We start from the raw sequence: 25,720 nt of genomic DNA on the forward strand, positions 1-25,720 counted from the left end.
GCATTTTAACTTAGTGCCAATCTCCTGTATTTTCCCTGTAACCCTGCACATTGTTTCTATTTAAATAATCATCCAATGCCCTCTTGAGTGCCTCAATTGAACCTGCCTCCACCACACTTCCAGGCAGTGCATTCCAAACCTTAACTACTCGCTGTGTGAAGAAGTTTTTTCTCACCTCACCCACAAAACATCCCCCTTGATTTTCATTTTCATGGAAGCAGGAACTGGACAAAGTGTAAGTTTGGCCAGGTAGGTGTCACCTGGTTAGCTCTAGCATCCTAAGTTAAAATTGACTCTCTCCAGGTGATTATTTTTTGCTCCCTCCCCCTCCCCCTCCCCCTCCCCTGCTCGTCAACTCCATTATCCTCCCCTCCACCTCACTCCTCCCCTCCTGTCACCTCCCCTCCCCTCCCACCTCACCCCGCCCCATGCTACATGTACTCCGCAATTCCCTCCCTTTCTCTCCTGATTGCACTGACCTGCACAGGGAGATGCTCAAGTGCCCATTTTTCATGTCTGAGCCTGGGCAGTGAGTGTGGGCAGGCATATCGACTGTGAGGGGCATCATAACCACACTGGATCCCATCCCTCCAGCTGGCGAGGGCTCAGGATTGGAAATGTTGACTCAGGGCACAGGACTCAATCACTACCACCCCAGCAAAATGAGCCTTGTTCAGCACAGAACCATGGATTGGACCTGGGATCCATCCAGCTCTGTACAACTCACTACCACACTGAACACTGCAGATACACGCTGAAGCATTAGGAACCAAAACTACTTCAAATCACATCAGTGGAAAGGGAAACAGAGTTAATGTTTCACGTCAATGACCTTTCAACGGAACGGGCTGCATTACCCAACGTCAGGAACCTCATTGGAATAATCTGCATATCATTATAAGCCCAGCCTGCCGGAATGATCCCCTTCCCCACAAGATTGTCCACCGTGTCGGCGTGATTACACGCCAACGTGTTTCACAACAACATATATAAGGCGTGCACTTGGCAGGCTGTGCTTTGAGGGAAACTCGGAGGTGAGTGCACAGTAACCTTGCGCAGCACTCATGAGGGTCACCTGTTAGATTTCAAGGTCGAAGCGACTTGGGGGCTGGGGGACAAGGGCTGCCCTGCGGCTGAGGCCACTTGGGGGATGGGGGAGAGTGGCACAGGGACTGTCCTGCAGTTGAAGGTCGTGCACAAGCACGTATGGGGTGCGGGGGAGGGAAGCAGCCATGCATTAGGGAAATCTTGTATAAAGTGACCATCCCTCTGCAGCTGAGACAGTTCACACACAGCTACATTGACCTGTGTGGGGTTGGGCCTCGAGCTTATCTGCTCATTCAAGCAACGCAGGGGCATGAAAGTGCTCCTGAATTTTTCATCCCCGGGCACAGACTGCAAACTAATGAGCAATTTAGTGGACTGCAGAACAGTTGGACGACTGGGCACGTTGTACAATCTCCTCGCTAAAGCTGGCCATGGCGCTGTCACTGGTGGAGACGCTCACAGCCTCTTGTGATGTCATCATCCCGGTTTGAACCAGTCTCCTGCATGGTTCAAGCTAACAGTGCAGCCTTGCAATGCGGGTTAGGAGAGTGCCTGTGCCTGAGCTGAGAGTGTGGCATGCAGTCCAGTGGGCAAAGCTGCCTCCAGTCAGTCAGGTGGAGTGGGGCAGAGGAAGATGGAGTTTCGGGCAGCCATGCAGCGCACTAAGCTCTGGCCATCCGAGTGCCAGCCAGTTCTCTCCGGGATGCGTTAAGAGGCCTTCAGACTTAACCAAGAGAGGTTCTTAGAACACCCAAACTAACCCACATGTCCCTCTCTTTCATCCTGCAGCCAGAGCGCGGGTACAGGGCATCACGGTGGGCCTCCGCTGCGTCCAAAAGTCGCTCACGGGATGCATCATTAAACCTGGGGGCTGCAGTCTTTTTGCCTTTCGGGATTGTGTCTTTGTGTAGCAGCCACGGGCTGGAAGCACTGAGAGGCCAGCACACGGCTGCACTGAAAATGTGGCACCAGGCATGATGTAGCGGCGAGGTGATGGCATGGCGGGTGAATGAGAGCTGCCCGCCACCAAAATGGCTTGTTTCCTGGGAATGCATAATTACTCCGGCGGGATTGGGATGATACGGCGTGAGGAGCCGCCAATGCGGACGGCGGGCAAAATGCCATTTTTCCCACCTGCTCCCGCACTTTGTGCAAATCTGGGACGATTCTGCCCACTAACCCGATTTCTCTCTCCACAGATGTTGCCAGACCTGCTGAGTATTTCCAACATTTTCTGCTTTTATTTCAGATTTCAGGCATCTGCAGTGTTTTGCTTTTGTCTACTTTCAGTGAGGTTATTTCCAGATAGAAGACAGCGGGTGCCTTCACCAGAGAGTTTAATTTTCCCTTTAATTCTACAAAATAAGGTCCTCTAGTGTTTCCAGACTAGTGAAGCCTTGTCACCATGTTCCTGATTATTATCCCAAGCCTCTGACTAGAGTTACAGAGAGTTACAGCAATAAAGTGCTTCTGTTACTGGACAAATAATCCAGAGAACATGAATTCAAATCCCACCAGGAGAGTTTGAAGCTTTGAACCAGGTGCCTGTGCTGAACAAGACGAATTTCAATAAAGTATTCACAAATTTGAAAGCTGATATCAATAAAAGTGACTTTGAAACTCTAAGATTGACATTACAAACCCAACCAGTTCATTACTGTTCTTTAGGGAAGGAAAGATGCCCTTCTTAGGCATCTGGGCCTGTGTATGATTCCAGTCCCAAACAAATGTGGTTGCCTCTTTTCTACCCTCTTAAGTGGTCACTCAGGCAGGAGAAGCTAGGGGGCTGGGCAATAAATGCCAGCCTTGCCAGTGATGTCTGCACCCCCAGGATGAATTAAAAACCTGCCACTTTTCAGCGTCTTGGTTCATCAGTTCTCTGAGTCGGAGAGCCTGCAACAATCGAGTTTATGTCGAGCACAAAGGCATTTGGTCCTCTACACCTGACACCCCCTCGACGCACCCCCCCACCCTGACCCTCAGTGCAATTCTGAAGCTGTCGCGTCCCCAATAATGGCAGCGGACCCCTGACCCACGTCAATATCAACGTACCTGCAAGACCCCTCCTCCCAACAGGGAAGACAATGCAGCAAAAATAACACAGGCGGAACCATACAACAGGGCTGTACAAAAAACAGAGAAGGGGTTTACAACAGCAATAACAACAACTTGCATTCATATAGCACCCTTAATGTAGTTTAAAAAGTACCAAGTTGCTTCAGAGGAGCATTGCCAGACAAAATTTGACCTCGAGCTACAAAAGGAACCGTTAAGCTTGGTCAAATAGGGAGATTTTAATGGGAGCCTTAAAGGAGGAGGGAGAGGTGGAAAGGCTTAAAGAGAGAATTGCAGTGCTTTGGACCGAGGTAGCTGATGACATGGCCACCAATAGTGGAGTGATTAAAATTGGGGATGCTCAAGACTCCAGAATTGGAACAGTGCACAGATCCTGCAAGGTTTTAGGGCTGGAGGAAGTTACAGAGATATGAGAGGGGTTGAGCCAGACAGAAGCTGCTACCTTATTAAGTTGACATTGAGAGCTTTTTTCTTATTCATTCGTAGGACCTGGGTGTCACTGACAAGGATCACATTTGTTTTCCATCTATAATTGCCCTTGAGAAGGTGGTGTTGAGCCACAATCCTGAACCCTGCAGTCCATGCAATGTAGGTACACTCCCAGTGCTGTTAGGGTGGGAGTTGCAGGATGTTGACTCAGTGACAGTGAAGGAACGGCGATATAGTTCCATTCAGGATCATGTATAGCTTCAAGGGGAATTTACAGGTGGTGGTGTCCCCATGGGTCTGCGGCCCTTGTCCTTGTAGGTGGTGGATGTTGTAATATGCTTTTAAGGGATATCAGATGACATCACTAGAAGGGAAGGAAAGGTCTCTATCTGACCTTCAGGGTAAACTTTGCAAAGATTCAAGGATATCAATCACACATGACATTCTATTATTCAACCGTGACCAGTCACTTCCAATATGGCCCCAAAAGAGCACTTGATCATCTGCTCCACTTGTGCTGATGGCCTGCAGTCCTGGTGTTCACCAATTATGTCTCCGGTTCTTACCAGACAAGCTACATAGAATGACAAGGAGTTTGTAGCACAATTGGTCTAAGTAAGTGTTTATGCTCCACATCAGCCATCTCCTATTACTTCTGTTCCTGACGGGATTTGATAGGGTAGATACGAGGAGGATGTCTTCACTTGTGGGAGAGACTAGAACCAGGGGTCACAGTTTAATAATTAGAGGTCTACCGTTTAAAACGGCGATGGGGAGAAATGTTTTCTCCCAAAGGGCCATCAGTGTGTGGAATTCTCTGCCCCAGTGGAGGTTGGGTCATTGAATTTATTCAAGGATAAGCTAGATAGATTTTTGATCGACAAGGGAGTCAAGGTTTATGGAGGGGCAGACAGCAAAGTGGAGTGGGGACACAACCAGATTAGCTACGATCTTATTGAATGGCGGAGCAGGCTTGAAAGGCTGAATGGCCTATTCCTGCTCCTAAGTCAAACGTTCCCATGTTCCTTTCCCTCTCATTTCCTTATTTGGATTCCCCATAAGTACACCTATATCATTGACCTAATTTGCTCCTTGTGGTAGCAAGTTCTGTATTCCCGCCTCTCTCTCTTGGTAAAGATGTTTCTCTTGAATTCCTTATTGGATTTATTAGAGACTATTTTATGTTTATGGCCCCTGGTTCTGGTCTCCCAAAATGGAAACATCTTTTCTATAAGTCTACTCTATTAAACATTTCATAATTTTAAAGATCTTTATTTGGTCATGCATTAACCTTCAGTTTTTGAGAGAAAAGTGGCCAGAGCTGGTCACCCCTTCCCGACAGTTACAACCTTCCATTTCTGGTATAATCTTTATGAAGATCTCTATTTCTCTTTTATATGTTAAAGTAATATTGGGTGTTTTTCTGTCATAATCTAGCTAACATTTTCACCACTTTGCAAAAATAACACAGCTTTGAGTCAAATAATATAAAAGCAAAAAAACTGTGGATGATGGAAATCTGAAATAAAGCCAGAAAATACTATAAAAACTCATCAGGTCTGACAGCATCTGTGGAGAGAGAAGCAGGGTTAACGTTTTGAGTCTGTATGACCCTTCTTCAGAGCTGAAGAGAAGTAGATATGTGATGAAATTTAGACTGTTTAAGGGGGGGTGGGGCAGGTGAAGCTGGATGGAAGGTCAGCAATAGATGGGGGCTAAGGAGAGATTGACAAATATGTCATGGACACAGGACAAAGGGAGTGTTACTGGTAGTGGTAAGGGCTAAAGGAGGTGCTGATAGCGGTATAAAGGTAAGAAAGCAGAATGTGATAATAGCAGAACAAGGGTAAGCACTCTGTGAAAGAACAACATGGAACAAGTAACACAGGGCCCTTTTGGGGGTGGGATGGGGAAGGGGGCAGTGGTTTGCATAAAAGGGATAAAAAGGGAATAAAAGAGGGGATAAAAACAATGAATAAATGAATAAAAATGCCAATAAGTGGATAAAAAATAAAAATAAATTTTAAAAAAGAAAAGGGGATTAAAAAAGGGGTGAAGATGAAGGAGAGAGTTCATGGTTTGAAGTTGTTGAGCTCAATGTTAAGTCCAGAAGGCTGTAAAGTGCCTATTCGGAAGATGAGGTGCTGTTCCTTCAGTTTGCGTTGAGCTTCACTGAAACATTGCAGCAGGCCAAGGACGGACATGTGGGCATGACAGCAGGATAGGGTGTTGAAGTGGCAAGTGACAGGAAGGTCTGGGTCATGCATGAGGACAGACCGGAGGAATTCTGCAAAGCGGTCACCCAGTCTGCATAAAGTAAATTGAGGGAAGTGCAAGTGAAGTGCTGCTTCACTTGAAAGGAGTGTTTGGGCCCTTGGACGGTGAGGGGGGAGGAGGTAAAGGGGCAGGTGTTGCACCTTCTGCGAAAGCATGGGAAGGTGCCGTGGGAAGGGAATGGCGTGTTCAGAGTGATGGAGGAGTGGACCAGGGTGTCCCAGAAGGAACGGTTCCTATGGAATGCTGACGGGGAGGGGGGTGATGGGAAGATGTGTTTGGTGGTGGCATCATGCTGGAGTTAGTGGAAATGGTGGAGGATGATCCTTTGAATGCGGAGGCTGGTGGGATGAAAAGTGAGGACAAGGGGGACCCTATCATGGTTCTGGGAAGGAGGAGAAGGTGTGAGGGCAGAGGCGCGGGAGATGGGTCAGACACAGTTGAGCCCCGGTCAATCACGGTGGGTGAGAAACCTTGGTTAAGGAAGAAGGAAGACATGTCAGAAGCGCTATTTTAGAAAGTGGCATCATCGGAAAAGATGTGACGGAGGCGAAGGAACTGAGAGAATGGGTTGGAATCCTTACAGGAAGCGGGGTGTGAGGAGCTGTAGTCAAGTTAGCCCTTACCACTACCATTAACACTCCCTTTTTCTTTTCGTCCACAACATCTTTGTCAATCTCTCCTTAGCCCCACCTATCGCTGGCCTTCTTTCCAGTTCACCTGCTCCACCCCCTTAAACAGTACAAATTTCATTACATTTCTACTTCTGTTTAGCTGTGAAGAAGGGGCATACAGACTCAAAACGTTAACTCTGTTTCTCTCTCCACAGATGCTGTTAGACCGGCTGAGTTTTTCCAGCATTTTCTGGTTTTATTACAGGTTTGAGTCCGATGATTGGGGATATTTCTTTGTTGACCTTCTAAAGTTACTATCTTTCTGCGTGTGGACCAGGCAAATCCTGACACCTGGGATCACATGTGTAAGGGAAATGGGTCCTTTGAATATTGATGAGAACGTTAAGAAAATTTTTCATGAAAGCCATTCCAGGTGAGAGGTGTTTGTGCCAGGAACTGAGGGACATTTATATTTCAGTCAGCTGTTTTCAGAGCCAAATATATGCAGCAGATGTACAGCACAGGGTTAGATACAGAGTAAAGCTCCCTCTGCACTGTCCCCATCAAACATTCCCAGGGCAGGTACAGCACAGGGTTAGATACAGAGTAAAGCTCCCTCTACACTGTCCCCATCAAACACTCCCAGGACAGGTACAGCTTGGGGTTAGATACAGAGTAAAGCTTCCTCTACACTGTCCACATCAAACACTCCCAGGACAGGTACAGCACGGGGTTAGATACAGAGTAAAGCTCCCTCTACACTGTCCCCATCAAACACTCCCAGGACAGGTACAGCACAGGGTTAGATACAGAGTAAAGCTCCCTCTACACTGTCCCCATCAAACACTCCCAGGACAGGTACAGCACAGGGTTAGATACGAGTAAAGCTCCCTCTACACTGCCCCCATCAAACACTCCCAGGACAGGTACAGCACAGGGTTAGATACATAGTAAAGCTCCCTCTACACTGTCCCCATCAAACACTCCCAGGACAGGTACAGCACAGGGTTAGATACAGAATAAAGCTCCCTCTACACTGTCCACATCAAACACTCCCAGGGCAAGTACAGCACAGGGTTAGATACAGAGTAAAGCTCCCTCTACACTGTCCCCATCAAACACTCCCAGGACAGGTACAGCACAGGGTTAGATACATAGTAAAGCTCCCTCTACACTGTCCCCATCAAACACTCCCAGGACAGGTACAGCACAGGGTTAGATACAGAGTAAAAATCCCTCAGCACTGTTCTAACAAACATTCCTGAGTCAGCTTCAGGATTGCTGTGTGATCACCACCATCATGAAATGAATGGGGGACAAAATTGGAAAGAAGGATTTGTAATTTGTTTTACGGTTGAAGAGCTCAGGCGAAGGGTCATGGGTCATCACATGTAACAGCATCAAGACAGACACAAGCAAGAAGGTAGATGAGTAGATGAAGTCACTGTGATTAGATGATGCCAAGCTTAGCATAATATAAGGCTGGAGATGCTGGAGATTTTCTCAAAACTGTTAATGCTCTCAACCAGTGTTCCGACTGAGGATAATGCTGAGGAATTCTGACAAACAGTGTATTATTATTGGCTCCTTGCCTAAGGAAGGATAAACTTGCCTTAAAGGGCAACAATGGGTCACTAAATTGATCCCTGGGATGAGTGGGTTATCCTATGAGGGGACATTCAGTAGATTTGGCCCAAATGGAGTTTAGCAGAATGAGAGATGGTCTCACTAAAAAGAATAAAATTCTTAGAGAGTTTGACAGTTATGCTTTTATTTATATTTCCTAATAATGTGAACATCACTGGCAAGATCAGCATTCACTGTTCATTTGTAATTGCCTTGGGTGAACAGCCTAGAACATAAGGATCACAGTCAGAAAAAAATGTGATTTAGGATTAATAAATTTAGGACTGAGATGAGGAGAAATTTCTTTATCTAGAGAGTTGTGAATCTTTGGAATTCTTTATTCCAGAGGTCTTTGGATGCTCAGTCATGGAGTTTGTTCAAGACTGAGATCAATTGATTTTTGGGTGTTAAAGGAATCGAGGGTTATAGGGATAGCGCTGGTCAGTGGAGTTGTGGTAGAAGGTCAGCTATGATCATATTAAATGGCAGAGCAGGCTCGATGGTCCACCTGGCCTGTTCCTGCTCTTTTTCCTTACACAGCAGTCTGTAATACAGGGTGATGGAATGTAGATCTGACACTCCTAATAATGATTGATCACTATTGGTGTTATCCAAGATCCTGCAGCTTGGACACACGGAAATGTCCGGAATGATACTTACACAATCCTTTTGATATTAGGATCAGCTTCTTTTCAGACAGTATTTTCATCCTGGGTTTGATGATGTCCTCCACAGTGACTGCAGCCATAGCATTGATACTGGTGGAAACTGTGCTGGAAAATGAACAGCATTTTAACTCTGGTCCTTATGTAGCATTGGCCTGAACTGACTAATAGCACTCTCGCCTTTGGGTCAAAAGCTTTTGGCTTTGAAAGTAAAATGGGCTGATATTCCAGTGCAGAAATGCAGGAATATTGGAGAAACAGACCTTCAGGTGAGGGTGTTAAACTGTGAACCTTTCTGCTTATCAGGTGGATGCTAGATATCAGATAGGACTAGTAGAAGATCAAGAAGGCATCCTGGTCAACATTCATCCCTCAACCTACAATGCTGAAATTGTTATTCATCTCGGGGTTGTTTGCGGAATGTTCCTGGCTGCCTAACGTGACAGATTTTGTGCTCCAACCCGCTTATGTCATAAGGAGAGGGAAAACTGACATTAATATCACAGCGTTCCCAATCTCAGAGTATTTCATAGCACTTAACGGATAGTGAATTACCTTTGAATTGTAGATGCTATTTTCGGTGAACACGGCAGCCAATTTGCACACAGCAAGATCCCAAAAAACAGCAGTGGAATGAATAACCACCATTATCAATAACAGGTTAACTGGCCAAGGGAGAAATTGTTGGACTGGACACCCGGAGACCCTCCCCACTATTCTTTAGAAAACATGTCGCAGGATCTTTAACATACACCCGGACGGGGTTAATGTGGACCTGCTAATGATGTAGCTCTCCCTCAGTAAGTCACTGCATTGTCATCTTAGATTTCGTGCTCAAGTCCTAGAGTGGGGCTTGGGTGGGACAAGTGCTTACTGACTCATAGACGCGAGTGTTACTGACTCACCCCTCTTCCCTCACAGACTTAATCACTATGGAGAAGGTAGAAACATCTTGGGGACAATAATCCCTCCAAGTCTTTATATAAATATCGGGTTAATATCCAGGAATTGTCTACTCAGCACCATTACAGGAACACCAACATCACAAAGGACTGCAGAGGGTCAAGAAGAAATACCCATCACCACCTTCTCACGGCAACTGGAGATGGGCAACAAAGGCCAACCTTGCCAACATCAGCCACAACGAATTTCAAAAGAGCCAGTCACTATGAGGCGTAATATAAATTCTTTCACATATATTCAAGTTATTTTAGTATCCCCTCACTCCCATAGTTAGTACCTCAATGTCCCACTGAAAGCAGCAGAAAGGAACAATCCAGGAACTCCAGGGTATGTCTGAAATATATCCAGCACCATGTACACCACCATCTGAAAGTGGAGAGAGAGTCTGATGTAAACAATTACCAAGGATCACAATAGGAAGGTTGTCAAAACCACAGCAGCAATTTATGTTTAGATAGCGTCTTTAACATAATAAAACGCCCCAAGGCTCTTCACAGGGGCATCATTAACCAAAATATGACACCGATCCACACTGGGGGATATTAGGGCAGATGAACAAAAATGTTTGGTCAAAGCGATCAAATTTAAAGAATGTTTTGCAGGGGAAAAGTGGGGGAGAAAGGCAGAGAGGTATATGGCGGGAATTCAGAGCTTGGGGCCCAAACAACTGAAGGCACGGCACCAATGATGGAGTGATTAAAATTGGGGATGCTGAAGAGGCCTGAATTTGAGGGGCGCCAATATCTCAGAAGGCTGTGGGGCTGGAGTTACATGGCTTAACTCATTGGGCGGAATCATCCCAGATTTGCAATAAGTGCGATAGCGGGCGGGGAAAAGAACGTTTTACCCAACAGCCACAATGGCAGCTTTTCACGCTGTATCATCCCAATCCCACCTCATTAACTGTGCATTCCCAGGAAACATGCCATTTTGATGGCGGGCAGGCTCTCATTTGCCCACCACACTGTCACCTCGCCGCTTCCTCACGCCTTAAAGCGTAGCTGCGCGCACCCCTCCCACTGCTTCCAGCCCAGGACTGCTGCACAGAGGACATGGCCCTGAAAGGCAAGAAGACTGCCGCCCCCCAAATCTGTGATGCATCACAGGGACACCTTCTGAACACCATTGGAGTCCGCCATGATGTACTTTACCCCCATGTCCTTCTGGACATGATTGGAGCCTGCTGCAATATCCTCTATACCTGCTCTGGCCACAGGAGACCCATCAGTGTCACCACTCTAGCTTGGGAGGTGGTGGCAGAGTTAGTCAGTGCTGCACAGAAGAGGTTGGCCATCCAGTGCAGAAAGAAGATGAATGATCTCATCCGTGCCGCCAGGATAAGGTAACTATCTCATCACCCTAAACTCACACGCTCACAAGCCCAGTATACATCCTGATCTGAGCTCCCCAGCATCACAGATGCCAATCTTCAGCCAATTCAATTCACTCCACGTTATATCAAGAAACAGCTGAAGGCACTGGATACTGCAAAGATCTATGGGCCCTTACAATATTCCGACAATCGCACTGAAGACTTGTGCTCCAGAACTTGCCACGCCCCTAGCCAAGCTGTTCCAATACAGCTACAACACTGGCATCTACCCGGCTATGTGGAAAATTGCCCAGGTATGCCCTGTACACAAAAAGCAGGGCAAATCCAACGCAGCCAATTACCGCCTCATCAGTCTACCCTCGATCACCAGCAAAGTAATGGAAGGGGTCATCAACAGTGCGTTCAAGTGGCACTTGCTTAGGAATAACCTGCACATTGATGCCCAGTTTGGATTCCGCCAGGGCCACTCAGCTCCTGACCTCGTTACAGCCTTGGCTCAAAAATGGACAAAAGAGCTGAACTCCCGAGGTGAGAGTGACTGCCCTTGACATCAAGGCTGCCTTTGTCCGGGTGTGACATCAAGGAGCCCTAGCAAAACTGGGAATCAAGGGGGAAAGCTCTCCACTGGTTGGAGTCATACCTAGCACAAAGGAAGATGGTTGTGGATGTGGGAGATCAGTCGTCTCAGGACATCGCTGCAGGTGTTCCTCAGGCCCAAACATATTCAGCTGCTTCATCAGTGACCTTCCTTCCATCATAAGGTCAGAAGTGGGGATGTTCGCTGATGATTGCACAATGTTCAGCACCATTTGTGACTCCTCAGATACTGAAGCAGTCCATGTCCAGATGCAGCAAGGCCTGGATAACATCCAGGATTGAGCTGACAGGTGGCAAGTAACATTCATGCCACACAAGTGCCAGGCAATGACCATATCCAACAAGGGAGAATCTAACCGTAGCCCTTTGACGTTCACTGGCATTACCATCACTGAATCCCCCACAATCAACATCCTGGGGGTTACCATTGACCAGAAACTGAACTTTACTAGCCATATAAATACTGTAGCTACAAGAGCAGGTCAGAGGCTGGGAATCCTGCAATAAGTAACTCACCTCCTGACTCCGCTAAGCCTGTCCACCATCTACAAGGCACATGTCAGGAGTGTGATGGAATACTCTCCACTTGCCTGGATCAGTGCAGCTCCCACAACACTCAAGAAGCTTGATACCATCCAAGACAAAGCAACCAACTTGACTGGCACCACATCCACAAACATTCACTCCCTCCACCACCGACGCACAGTAGCAGCAGTGTGTACCATCTACAAGATGCATTGCAAGAATTCACCAAGGCTCATTAGACAGCACCTTCCAAAACCCACCACCATTCCCATCTAGAAGGACAAGGGCAGCGGATGGATGGGAACACCACCACCTGGAAGTTCCCCTCCAAGTCATACACCATCCTGACTTGGAAATATATCGTTGTTCCTTCACTGTAGCTGGGTCAAAATCCTGGAATTCCCTTCCTAACAGCACTGTGGGTGTACCTACACCACATGGACAGCAGCTGTTCAAGAAGGCAGCTCACCACCACCTTCTCAAGCACAACGTGGGATGGGCAATAAATGCTGGCCCAGCCAGTGAAGCCCACATCCCAGGAATGAATAAAAAAAAAAAATCCACTGGCATCTCACTCACCTCACATCTCCATCTGGCCTCATCTCCTCTGGAGACTGCCTCCCCAGCCCTCACCACCTAGAGGCCACTTGCACAGGTCAACATGTGCCCCCACACACACCCTGGAATACCTACCCATCTCCAGTAATACCCCAGCCCTGCAGCCTCTTCCCTCGCCTGAGGCCACTTCTCCCCCTTCCCCAAGCAAGACCTAGCCCTGCAGCAATTGAAAAGCCACCCCCGCCTTAGGAGACCTGCCGGTCAGGCCCCCTAAAAGTGATGTGGTGATGCCTGTGAAGTTTGGCGCTGATGACCACCAGTGCTGCCCAAAACAAGGTAGGCAGACAAACCTTGAAGTCCCGAGTGAAGTGCAACTTGCCAAGTGCATGTTGCTTATGTTCAGTTGTGAGACACGTTGACGTACAATCACACCGACGTGATCAGATGATCCAGTACGAGGGGATGATTGCCGTTTATATGTCGATGTATTACAATGGAGTTCCCGATGTGTGGCAGCAGGAAAGATGGCCTGCCATTGACGGGTGAAGTGGACAATTGCCAACTGGTTTCACATTGTCATGAAACAGATTTTTGGCCTTCCTGCCATCTTGCCCGCTCACATCAGCCATGACGTCCAACACCAGCGGGCACAGAAAATTACGCCCATTATCTGCTTGAAAGGTCAACTAGGTTGTGTCTTATATACAGTTAATGATGAAGTTCCTTTACTGCTTGCACCCTCTCCACCAAGATGGCATTGGTCTGTGTTACGGGGATTCAGTACCATGGGCTCTCCTGTACCTTGGTAAAATTACCACACTTGTCTTTACATAACTTGACATCAAAAGGAGCAGGGTGGGGGAGAGAGGGTTAAGAGGAGGCAAAGCAAAGCAATGGGGTGGGGCATATAACTTCAAGTTTCTTTCTTATGTAAACCCTATAACATCCTGGTGAAAACCATTCTTCTCTCTGCTGTTCATTCAGCCATGTCGTTCTGTGTTTCCCTCACCTGATCCGGTGCAGAGACACGCCCAGCTTTGACAGGATCGCAGTCCCCGTACAAGGTAAACATAATGATTCCACAGGTTGCTGCACTCGTCACTATCATCCACAGACCGATTTGGTTCACAAAGATAGCACTGTAAAGAAACGCACGCAGAGTCAGGCATTCAAAACGTTCCACACATCAAGTGTTCTTCATTCTCCTCTCAAACGTGAGGAGACAAATGGAAACAGAGTCACGTTTCATTGAAAAGACAGAATGTTTCCCTACTCTCCGTAAGGCTTTTAAACCTTAACCCGAGATAATGGTTCAAGAAGAAGAAAGGACTCTCTAAGAGAATTAAAGAGGGTCTCCACGGAGACAGGCGAGTGCTTTTAGCATCTCATTTCCCTCCACTAACTTCAGTGTTTAGTCTTACACTGACACTTGACGCAGAGGTCAAACGTTACCCCCCTTTTGAAAGCTTCACCCACACACAGTCCATGACTCTACTCAAAGAGAGTCCGCAATAAAACTATCCAAAGAACAGCAGTCCTGTCAGCCTTTGAAGGAATACTTTGTCAGCTTTTTATACGAAGACCGAGTAACACCTGGTGCCACAAGCCAATGTATTGCTGCTGCTTCCAGTTATAAGAAAAAAAGAGCTGGAGTAGGCCATTCGGCCCCTCCAGCCTGCCCCTCAAGTATGGGGATGATCAAAATTACTGAATTGTTCCCACGCTCTGTATCAACTCATCATGATATAGGAGCACTGTAACTGAATCCCAGACTCCATGTCCTCAGCATTAAGTCAAGTGCTGACTTGTAATCACACCTATTATCTTGACAAGTGGAGGTACTTCCCCATCCGGCTTTTCTAGGACCTTCTTCCAATGCACAGGACACCTTTTGGGATTTTAAAATGCCAACTATGAATTAAAAATATTCTGTCTCTCTCCTTCAGAGGTTTGCACAAGAACTGAGGAAAATGAATTTGATTGGCACCAGTTTCTCCTGGCTCCTCACAAACTATAGGATTAGAGTGAGAGGAATTTGCCTGCCCTCTCCTTGCATTCCAATATGTATTTTCCTTCACCTCCTCAGCCCAGTTCAACAGCTTCCCTCAACTCAGTTTGTTTTTACTCATTCAAACTTACAGCCGTGCTTGAGACTCAGTTTTGCAAGCGATGTAGCGTTGGACTTGAGCCTGATTGACTCCATACATGGACAACCACAATATAGTGCCCCCGACAACAAATGTCCAGAACGTGTAGCGTCTCCTGGGATCTGGATCAAAACTAAACAGAGAACTTCCATCAATGTACAATCCAAAAGTAAATCAACATAATAGGGCTTTCCAACAGCAACGTCAGCTTGGACAATTATACTCAATCTTCCTTTCTTTTCATTTTTTAAGGGAAGGGCCAAGTCCCCTAGAACAGGACCTTTCTAGGGTTTGTTTCTTCCATTCTCAATATGTGGGCATCTCTGACAAGGCTGGCATTTAATGCCCATCCCTAGTTGTTGCTTGAGAAGGTGGTGGTGAGCCATCTTCTTGAACCAAGGGTACTTAGGAATGGACAATAAGTGCTGGCCTTGCCAGCGATGTTCATATTCCAGGAACAATTCCTTTTTAAAATAATGTGCTACTAGCCATACAGACTGGAACACCTCAACTTGAATTCCTTCTCTATCCTGGGCTAACCTCAGTTGAGTTACAACAATTGGTATAATGTGTAAGGGCTATGGGGGAAAAGTCTATCAGCCAGAGTTCCCACTCCTCATAGTACATAGTAAATGTGGATACCAGCTAAGAATGGAATTGAATTCATCTGTGAGGGGCTCAATAGCGAAACAGTCTGCAGATCCTCATTGCTGAAGAATGGTGACTTGATTTACATAGAATATACAGCTCAGAAACAGGCCACTCGGCCCAACTACTCTGTGCTGGTGTTCATAGACCACGTATGTCTCCTTCCATTCTTTCTGCCTCATCTCAGCCTTTCAACATCTCTTTCAATTCCCTTTCCTCTCATGGGTGTGTCTAGTTTCCATTTGAAAGTATCTAAGCTATTTACCTCAACCACTTCCTGTGGTAACGAATTCCACGCTTTAACTACTCTCTGGGTAAAGATATTTCTCTTTATTTCTATGTTGAATTTATTAGTAATTATCATGTATTTATCATCTTTAGTTTTGGAATCACCCAGAATTGGAAACATTCTCTCCAGACCTACCCTGTTCAACCCATTCATAATTTTAAGGGTCTCTCAACTCATCTCCACATCTTTTTGCTAAAGCAAAAAGCCCCAAGCTCTTCTATATTTCCCTATTGCTATGGTCTCTCAGTTGTGATATCATCCGAATAAATCATTTTTATTCACGTTAGCGAATCCTTCTAATCAGTTTACATAGCAGAGAGCAGAGCTGTGCAGATGACTTCGCGGCTTTCAAATTCTACACTTTGAGAAATGAATCTGAGTGCTTTGTTAGTACTCTTAATCACTTTGCTGACCTGTAATGTAATTTTAATGACTTGTTCACTTGTACCCCGAGCCCCCTTTCAACCCATTTGGTTTTTTATTCTCTAAGGTGCAGGTGATGTTTTTATTTTTCCTACCAACATTCATCACCTCACATCAATCTATGTTAAACACACAGCACCTTCCAAACCCGCGACCTCTACCACCTAGAAGGACAAGGGCAGCAGATGCATGGGAACACCACCATCTGGAAGATTCTCTCCAAGCCACACACCATCCTGACTCAGCACTGTATCCACCTTCCTTCACTGTCACAGGCTAAAAACCTGGAACTTCTTTCCTAACAGCACTGTGGATGTACCTACACCACTTGGACTGCAGCGGTTTACGAAGGCAGCTCACCACCACCGTCTCAAGGGATGGGCAATCAATGCTGGCCCAGCCAGCAAAACCCACATTCTGTAAAATAATAAAATACAAACTTCATTTGCCACTTAACTGCCCTGGTCTGCAACTTTTCTTACGTCTTCCAGAATTATATCATATTCGTCCCCAGTGCTCACTATAGCACTCAGTTTAGTATCATCTGTAAATGTTGATATTGAGTTACCTGTTCTTATCAGTCAGCCCAGCACTGATTCTTGTGGAATAGTGCTTTCTACCTTTCTTCAGTCTGAATAACTCAACTTGCCAGTTGCCGGACTATGGGGAAAAGGTGTGAGAGCAGAACTGAGTTGTTGTTGCAGAAAGCTGGCATGGGCACAATGGGCTGAATGGCTTCACCATTCTATGATACTAATTTTTAGCCAATTTCCTAAGGGCCAATTATTTGTCCTTTGGAACCACAGATCCTGACCATTTGTCATGAGTCTATTGTGTGGGACTTAATCACTTTCTTGAGGCACTGGAGGTTTTCTAGGGAAGTTACCTTCAAATAGAGAAAAGAGCAAATTAATAAAATAAATTCTTCAAAGAAAGACATCCAGTGCCAGAACATGACTGTTGCACCAACTTTATCCTCAGCTTTGAGTTCTGCTCCAGCCAGGTTCAGTGATGATGGAGATTTGGGATTCACTGGGATACTAGGTGCCCGAGTGATGAACGTCAATAGCAAAGGCATTTTCTTACTCTCCAAAATTGACCCTGGACCCATTATATGCATTCTTCAGGAATTTGCCACTTCCTCCAACTAAATAGGTTCCCCGGATCATGATAGCAACAAAACCGGACATCATGGTGATGACTTGAAAGACGTCAGTCCAGACGACTGCTTTCAACCCTCCCTGGAGACACAGGAGTGAAAGCCATTAAACACAGGAACATGGTGAGCAACACCTCTCCATATCTCGACAACTGTGGTAGGTCAGCATCAATAAAAACTATTAAAGCATTAGAAACCATTTCCACTGGCAGGAGGGTCAGGAACTTGAGGACATAGATTTAAAGCCTTTGGAAAGAGGTCCAGAGGGAAGAGACGGAGAGATTTATTTTATACAGTGGGTTTTTTATGATCTGGAATGTGCTTCCTGAAAGGGCAGTGGAAGCAGATTCGATTGTAATATTCACAAAGGAATTGGAGAAACACTTGAAGGCGAGAACATTGCAGAGTTACAGGGAAAGAGCAGAGAGAAAGGGATCATCACATCAGACAGTTATATCACAATGAAAGATTTTAATTTTGAATCCATTGTGCCTTTGAGGAATAGACAATGCTGATCTCTTTACAGAACATCTCAAAGGTGCCTGTAGTTTATAGAATCAACCATGAAGGTGCCAGGTTAAACTAGAATCTAAAAGTGTGAGCATTGTAGAATATCAGGGCCTTTAACACAGTGATGTGGATTTCTGTGTAAATGTTCTGTACTAACCACAGTTGTATAGAATGTGCAGATGAATCCAGTGGATAACAGAGATGTCCAGATGTTAAGACCAGTAACTGAAAGACAACAAGCCACATCAGGATGAGACTACACCACATATTAATGGCTCAACACAGTCCACTAAACAACGTATCACATTTCCTTATAAGGAATCTTACACATAATGGCCTTCCATCCCAGAATTTGTCACCCTAAAGGAGGAAATTACCAAATAATCCCCATGAAAATTCAATCTCATGGAAAAGTTAACCCAAGATTTTTTGGTTTAAAGGTTTGTAATTTTTCATATGCCTCAAGTAAAAGTCGACCTTTGTTTTTTAGGGATCAAAGCCCAAAAGTTTTAGAGCCAAGGAACAATCCTGGGTTGTTTTAGGATGGGGCAGTGCTGTGGGTGTGTGGGTGGGTGGGGTTGGGGGGATGGGTGGGAGGGGAGGGAATAGAGATGATTTGTAGTGGTGATGTCAAGGACCAGTAATCCAGAGCTCTAGGCTAACCCTCTGGGGTATAGGTCAAATCCCATCATGGCAGCTGGGGGAATATGAAATCAATTAATAAAAATCTGGAATTGAAAAGCTCCTTTCAGTAATAGTGGCCATGAAACCACTGCCGATTGTTGTAAAAACCCATCTGGTTCACTAATGTCCTTTAGGGAAGAAAATCTTCCGTCCTTACCTGGTGTGGTCTACATGTGACTCCAGACCCACAGCAATGTTGCTGATTCTTAACTGCCCCCTGAAATGCCCTAGCAAGCCACTCACTTCAAGGGAGATTAGGGATGGGCAACAAATGCTGGTCTTGCCTGCGATGCCCACATCCCATGAAAGTACAAAAATAAAATCACACTGACCCTCCCGGAATGGTCGAGAGTCCACCAGAATCGCCATCAATCACCCGTTGGCCACTGAAAGGGACGCGAGCGATTTTAAAATGGTGTTTCAAGCAAATCAGCCACATAATTCATACAGAAACTCTGTCAGAGCTCCAAGATCATCAAAGCAGTAATCTGACTGCGTACCTGGCAGTGTGATGACATAAAATGTAATCACGTAAACTGGTGCCGACGTGCACGTGTACTGTGCTCATGAAAGTTGCTTCCCCGCCGGAGCCTCGATGGGGGGGAAAGGGAGCGAGCACTGCCGACAGCTCCCGCTGGGAAACCCATCGCCAAGCCAGCTAGAGAGCTGTCTCCCCACTGGGAGCCCTGAGGCTCAAAGGAGCGGTACTGGGCTAGAAAGATCACATAATGCCTAGAAAGCTTTTCCCACCGAGAAGACAGACACTGGCGGCAAAAGGGGTGCCGCTGTGTGTGCTGCACCAGCAGAAAAGAAATGCATCAATGCATACTCGCCTAGAGGGCTTTATACTCGACTCTCTTCAGGTCATTTGGTAAATGGAGCTCGATGTGCTGCTAGAAAACTTACAAAGCTGGAAGAAGTAAGCTGTCCTATTTAGCTATGAACATTACACAGCTCAATATTTATAAAGCAGTGAAGCTAATGCTCTGGGGACATGGGTTGAAATCCCATCATGGCAGCTGGTGGAATTTGATTTCAGTTCATAAATGTAGAATATAAAGCTAGTCTCAGTAATGGTGACCATGAAACTATCATCGATTGCTCTAAAAACCCATCTGGTTCACCAACGTCCTTTAGGGAAGGAAATCTGCTGTCCTGACCTGGTCTGGCCTACATGTGACTCCAGACCCACAGCGATGCGGTTGACTCTTAACTACCCTCTGAAATGACCTCACAAGCCCCTCAGTACAAGGGTAATTAGGGATGGACAGCAACTGCTGGGCTTGCCACCGACAACCGCACTCGATGAAAGGATTTAAAAAAGTAACTGTGACTTCCTTTCGCAGGTCCTGACCGTTCTTTTGTCTGCAGAGGTGTAATGTTTTTTGAGCTATTTCCTCAGCATGCCATGTATTGAGTGTGACAGACTAATAATAGCAGGCGCAGTGCAGCTATTGGGTGGCGGGGCTCTGAAGTTCCATATTGTGCGTGGGTTGAACTGACAGGTCAATCAATAATGTCATCAGTTTTTGGATAAAAAAGTTTCCTGGAATGGCTTCAGCCAGAGTTGGTAACTCTTATCATACAGAGTACACAGACCAAACTTGCAATTTGGTACTGAGGAGTGAGAGAGCGGTTATCGCTTGCCAATTTCATGAATTGTGCTTGTTTTTATCATCTCTACTGGAGTTTGTTGGTTTTTACTTTATTCCACTGGTTATTTAAAAGATGAAAACTGATGGCGGAGTCTTATTGTACAACAGATGAGGAATTTCTGACTGCCAGATGTTGAAAGTGAGCCGATGACTTGGTACTCATTTTCACTAGCCTTCAAAACCAAAATGGAGGATTAAATTAAAGTTATTTTCTTAAAAATTGTTATATATAATATATATATATATATCAGCTGTTGTTTTGTGTTGCTGAGTGAAAATCCTGGCTCACTTCCTAGCGCAGCACTGTGGGTGTAACCTCCACCAGATAGACTGCGACAACTCAAGAAGCAAACTGACCAACACTTTCTCAAGGGCATCTAGTGATGGGCAATAAGTGCCAGCCTTTCCAGCAAAGCCCATATCCCCAGAAATGATTTTGATAAGTGTTGGTCCAGTCGGACATCGGCCAGTACTCTTGTGTTACGGGATTATCATGTTATCGATCTCGGAGTCTGATCATCAGGTTCTGCTGGCATTGGATTTGTAGCAATAATTTCCATTTATATAGCACCTTTCATACACAAAGGCGGAGCTCAGAGGTGTTAATGGACAAAAACGGATGCTGAGACAAAGGAAATATTAGAAGGGTGATCAAAAATCTTGGTCAAACAGATGGGCTTTGACAGGGGCTTAAAGGAGGACAGGGGGGTATAAAGAGGTGGAGGGGTTTGGCAGAGGGCAGATACCCCACACTAACCCTAAGTGATTGGAAAAGGGTTTGAACTGCCCATTCCAGCTCATACATTTGCAATTCTACAAAAGAGAAACAAAGGAGCAAATACTTGCCTTGGTTTAATATCAGTGCAGGCGCATAAATGACAATCCCAGTGTACAGGACCTACAGTGTTAAAAAGAACATCAAGGATCAGTCGGTGGAGTTACAAGGGAACGATGGTACTAGGTCTTCAACAGATAGAGACTCACTGATTGAAGCCTGCTAGCAGGAGCTTGTTTTAAGAACAGGCAAGGATAACAAAAGGCATTTGGTAGAATAGCGGTTCTCTAATTACTGCACTAGTGACCCAGAGGTCTGGATTAATGTTACAGAGACATTCGCTCAAATCCCATCATTGAACAGGTCAGGCAGCCCCGCCAACTCATGGAGGTCCTTGGCTTGTGACCAACAAAAATGGAGGTGGTCTGTCTGGGAAGGCACCGAACACATCAAGGCCGGACTTTTACGGCCCCTGTCAGAGTAGGGGCAGGGACGTAAAATTCGGTGAGCCATTCAAAAGTCCATTAACTTTGGCGGGTCTGGAAAATCCTGGTGGCTGGAGGGGCTGTAAAATTAGTGCTCCAAGGGGCAGTGTCAGAAACGCACAGAGGCAAACTCGAGGCTTCGGTGTTAGCGTGTGAACCTTCAAACACTCAACCCTTCTAGCACCAACTGCCCCGCATTGAACAGACTGTGCAGCTCACGCAATGGACTTATCACCATCAGACTGGAGTGGAAGCAAGTCATTCTCAGTTCTGAAGGACTGAAGGAGAAGGAGACCTGGTTCAACATTACATTTCAAATCCTAACCACCCGCTGTACAAAGTTGCTTTTCTCATTTCACCTCTGGTTCTTTTGACAATCATATTAAACATCTTAAAGTATTTCATGGAAATCGCAGAAGTTGCAGTATGGAAGGAGACAATATCGTCCATCTCGCCTGGCCCAGTGCTAACTCTCCAACTGGCTCTGTCTACTCTAATCCCAGTTCCTTCTCATGCCCCATATGAATCACCCCCCCACCACCCACTCCCCCCCAACCCCCCCTTTCACTGGCCTGTCAGCCGTGGCTGAATGGGTAACACTCTTGTCTCTAAGTCAGAAGGTTGTGGGTTCAAGTCCCACTCCAGAGACTTGAGCACCAACTCTAGGCTGACACTCCAGTGCAGTACTGAGAGAGTGCTGCTGCCCTTTGGATAAGGTGTTAAACTGAGGAGGAGGTCTTGTGGCACAATGTAGCATCCCCACCCCTGACTTCGAAGCACTAGGTTCAAGTCGAGTGAGTGGGCCTGGGAGTGGATGGGGAACAGGCACCCGACTGTGATTTCATGCTGGCTGGCTGTTAATTGGCCAGCGCCTACTGCGAAAGGCTCAGTAGTGCCGGAGAGGGCGGGCACTGACGTCACTGTGGGCGTGGGTGAGAGCTTCCACTGAGCTCCCAGCAGGCAGACAGCTGCCCAAGGGAGCTGCAGACCTCCACAGGATAAATGAAACAACAAAAGTGCTGCAAAATATGTCCATGCAGCACAACCGAGCGCCTGAAAGCACACCTCATAAAAAAAACCAGTCCCCAGATATCTCTTATTATTTTATTTCCCTGCGGAGATTTCATCCCACCCTGGGTCGAGGTTTGAGCAAAAATGTAAAGATCACCTGGGAGGTTGGCCTGTCTGCCAACCGTAAAAGTGGACAGGCCATGAGAAATCAATGTTCATTGCCTCCTTATGGGTTTAATTGCCCGCTTAATTGTCGGCAGATGGGCTTCCAACTGCCACTTGCACCTGCCAAGCAAGACATCGTGCAGCTGCGCAATGACGTTGGGACGCTAGCCCAACCTCATTTCGCACAATTTCACGCGCATTTGGGTTGGACACGCGCCTGCCCAATCAATGTAAAATTCTGGCCCAGGGCTTGATGGCCATGGTCCATAATGTGGCCAGACAGTTTGATTATCAACCCGCAAATCCTTCACCTGATGGCAGGTGGTAAGAGCAGGAGTGTATCCTGGTCAGCCATGCTGCAGAAGGCAATGGCAAATTACTGCAGTACTTTGCCAAACATAATCATGGACTAATCCAATGGAAGTCCATGGTCGCCAATGACCTCTTAGGGGGTGGTACCTGAAGGAAGGGGTTAAACTGAGGCGCTGTCTGCCCTCTCAGGTGGATATAAAAGATCCCACGGCACTATTTCAAAGCAGAACAGGGAAATTGTGCCTGGAGTCCTCAATGTCTACCCCTCAAACACCATTACTAAAACAAAATGGATTGTTAGGTTATCATCACATTGCTGTTTGCTGGAGCTTGCTGTGCACAAATTGACTGCTGGTTCTCCTGTTATAACAGTGACTGTATACTTCAAAAGGTACTTCATTGGCTGTGAAACACTTTGAGAAGTCATGAGGCTGCTAAAAACCCTATATGCATTTAAGTTTATTCTTTTTTTTACTTCATCTACCCAATCTCCATATCCATCTATTCCTCTCTCTTGTGCCTACCTAGCTCCCTCATAAATGCACCTATGTTATTTGCCTCAATTGTTCCACGTGGAAGTGAGTGCCATATTCTCACTGCGTGGCAGCCTTCTGTCCTGTAAGCTGATGGTTTGCACTGTGGTGGTCAATCTGTGTTAAACCTTGCCTTTTCACCAATGCTTCTGGTCATTCTGAGAAACCACGGTTTGATCGGTGGGACTGAACGCAGAACTTCTGAAGTTCAGCTTCATTTTCCCAAGGGAGATCCAGCTCCCATTTTAAACAGAAGATGTGTTGAAGCACTTACCATGGCTGCTGTGAATTGTATGGTCCCACACAGTCGGAGGCTTTTGCAGAAACGCAATTCCAGGTACTGTAAAAGTAAACCATTATATCCACAAACACTCATCAGCTTTCTCGATCTACAAATTCAGAAAAGACTCAGCAAAATAAAATCAGCCTTTCATGATTAAGGGCAAACAGATTGACTTGCTGGATATTTTATAATCGGTGAATAAAATATAGATTTCAATTTGTACGTTGGAACTACTAAGCTTGGAAATCACATTTGGATCTTTGACTAAGTTGTGGGAAACTTGAGCACATAACCTAGGCTAAACTTGGCAATCATTCTGAGGGAGTACTGCACTGTCGGACATATTGTCCTTCAGGTGTGATGTTAAATTGAAGCCCCATCTGTCTACTCAAGTGGACATAACACATTTCAGCAAAAAGTAGGTGAGTTGTCCCCTCTCTCCTGATCAGCATTTATCCTTCAGCCAACACGAAAAAAGGATTCTAGAATCATTTATCTCACTACTGTCTGTGGGAGCTTGCTATGCACAAATTGGCTGTTGTGGTCCCTATCAGTGACTACATTTCAGAAGTGCTTCATTAACTGTAAAGTGCTTTGGGAATCCTGAGCCCATGAATATCTCTGTATAAACGCAAGTTCTTTCTCTCATTTAGGGCTTCGGTTTTTAAAAGTAACTTTTATGCAGAATTTTTGCAATCAAGACTCCAATGGATGGACGCCAGCGCCAATTCCATCAGGTCTCAAACAGCCTTACCTCATAGGTGCTGGTCAATCTCAACCGGTAGAAAATTGGCAGGAAGAAGTAGGCAGTCAGGACAGCATTCAGTGTTTGCCCCAGGCACATCTGTATACACTTAGCTCCGTATCTGTATGCCTCAACTGGAATTCCCAACACCTGGACTGCAGACATGAAGCTGGCTGACAGGGACAGACCCACAGGCAGAGCCGACATCTGCCTCCCCCCCCGTGAAAAAGTCGTCTGTCTTCTTCTGCCTGTCAGTACGGCGAGCAGCAAAAAATATCCCAATCCCAGTGGAAATCAGGAGCATCGCGGCAAAGAGGACATAATCCCAGGGCGAAAATGTTATCCTTGTTGGTTCTGTTCCAGTTGCATCCATGATCTACGCTTCGATGAAAACCTCACGTTAAAAGAGCGCGGACCACAGGAGAATCAAATATCAAAACCTTGAGTCAGTGACTTAAGCAAATATCCAAAGGGTTAAAGGAGATTCAGCCTGGCCCTGTGCTGCTTTGCACTTTGGAAATGAGCAAGAAAAAATAGATCATCTAAATCTTCGGAATGGGCATTTGTCCCAGTGTTAATAAAGCACAAAAAGCTTGTGAGAACTCGAGAGCCTTTTCAAGGTTCCTACAAAAGTGCTTGTTGAATTTTTAAAAACTAGTACGCACAGTCATGATCCTATCGCAGCTAAATCTATCTCAGCTTTGTGTTTCCTGGGATTTGGAAGTGTTGGAGGGCACCCAGAAATGATAAGTAGGTGAGTAACATGAGGGAGGTGTGTTTACTAAATTTGGCAATTCGGGCTGTCATTTGTCTATATCAAGCAGGACTCACCTTCTAGGTTTTTAACTCTTTAAATGGAGCAATGAGATGTTTTTTTCCTCAGGGTCCAGGCATAGGACGACTGGAGTGATACTTTTTCAGCCATGTTAAGCACAAACTTTGTTGCACAGTGAAGACTTAGTCCAGATTTTCCAATTAGCTTCATCAAAAAAGGGATGTAAAAATGAGGAAATCTGCGCAGAGAGCCCTGAAGCCAGTTCTCTGCCCACTTAGCATCCAGTGCCCTTTCCCTCCAGTATATTGTTGCTGGAGCTTCCTGGGATGAAGAGCTTATCTTGTGAAGAACAGTCTGGGCCTATGCCCATTGAAGTTAAGAAGAATGAGAGCTGATCTTATTGAAACATATAAG

The 25,720-nt window shown here is 45.9% G+C and overlaps 1 protein-coding gene across 1 annotated transcript in view; it reads right to left on the reverse strand.

The window, feature by feature from the left end:
• The window catches only part of LOC144688325 (sodium/iodide cotransporter-like), a gene marked incomplete at its 3' end in the record, with an annotated part of 33,011 nt that extends 8,366 nt beyond the window's left edge, over nt 1-24,645 (reverse strand). Inside the window, exons 1-10 of the mRNA XM_078554755.1 lie at nt 24,541-24,645; nt 23,778-23,843; nt 21,069-21,120; nt 18,041-18,108; nt 17,301-17,455; nt 14,847-14,987; nt 13,717-13,846; nt 9,972-10,060; nt 8,727-8,839; nt 3,100-3,170 (exon numbers count right to left, since the gene is read on the reverse strand). Of these exons, the coding sequence (XP_078410881.1) occupies nt 3,100-3,170; nt 8,727-8,839; nt 9,972-10,060; nt 13,717-13,846; nt 14,847-14,987; nt 17,301-17,455; nt 18,041-18,108; nt 21,069-21,120; nt 23,778-23,843; nt 24,541-24,630 (975 nt within the window). The remainder of the gene's footprint in view (nt 1-3,099; nt 3,171-8,726; nt 8,840-9,971; nt 10,061-13,716; nt 13,847-14,846; nt 14,988-17,300; nt 17,456-18,040; nt 18,109-21,068; nt 21,121-23,777; nt 23,844-24,540) is intronic.
• Between the last annotated feature and the right edge of the window lie 1,075 nt (nt 24,646-25,720).

This window comes from Cetorhinus maximus, chromosome 13, assembly GCF_964194155.1.
Source record: "Cetorhinus maximus chromosome 13, sCetMax3.hap1.1, whole genome shotgun sequence".
Classification (NCBI taxonomy): domain Eukaryota; kingdom Metazoa; phylum Chordata; class Chondrichthyes; order Lamniformes; family Cetorhinidae; genus Cetorhinus; species Cetorhinus maximus.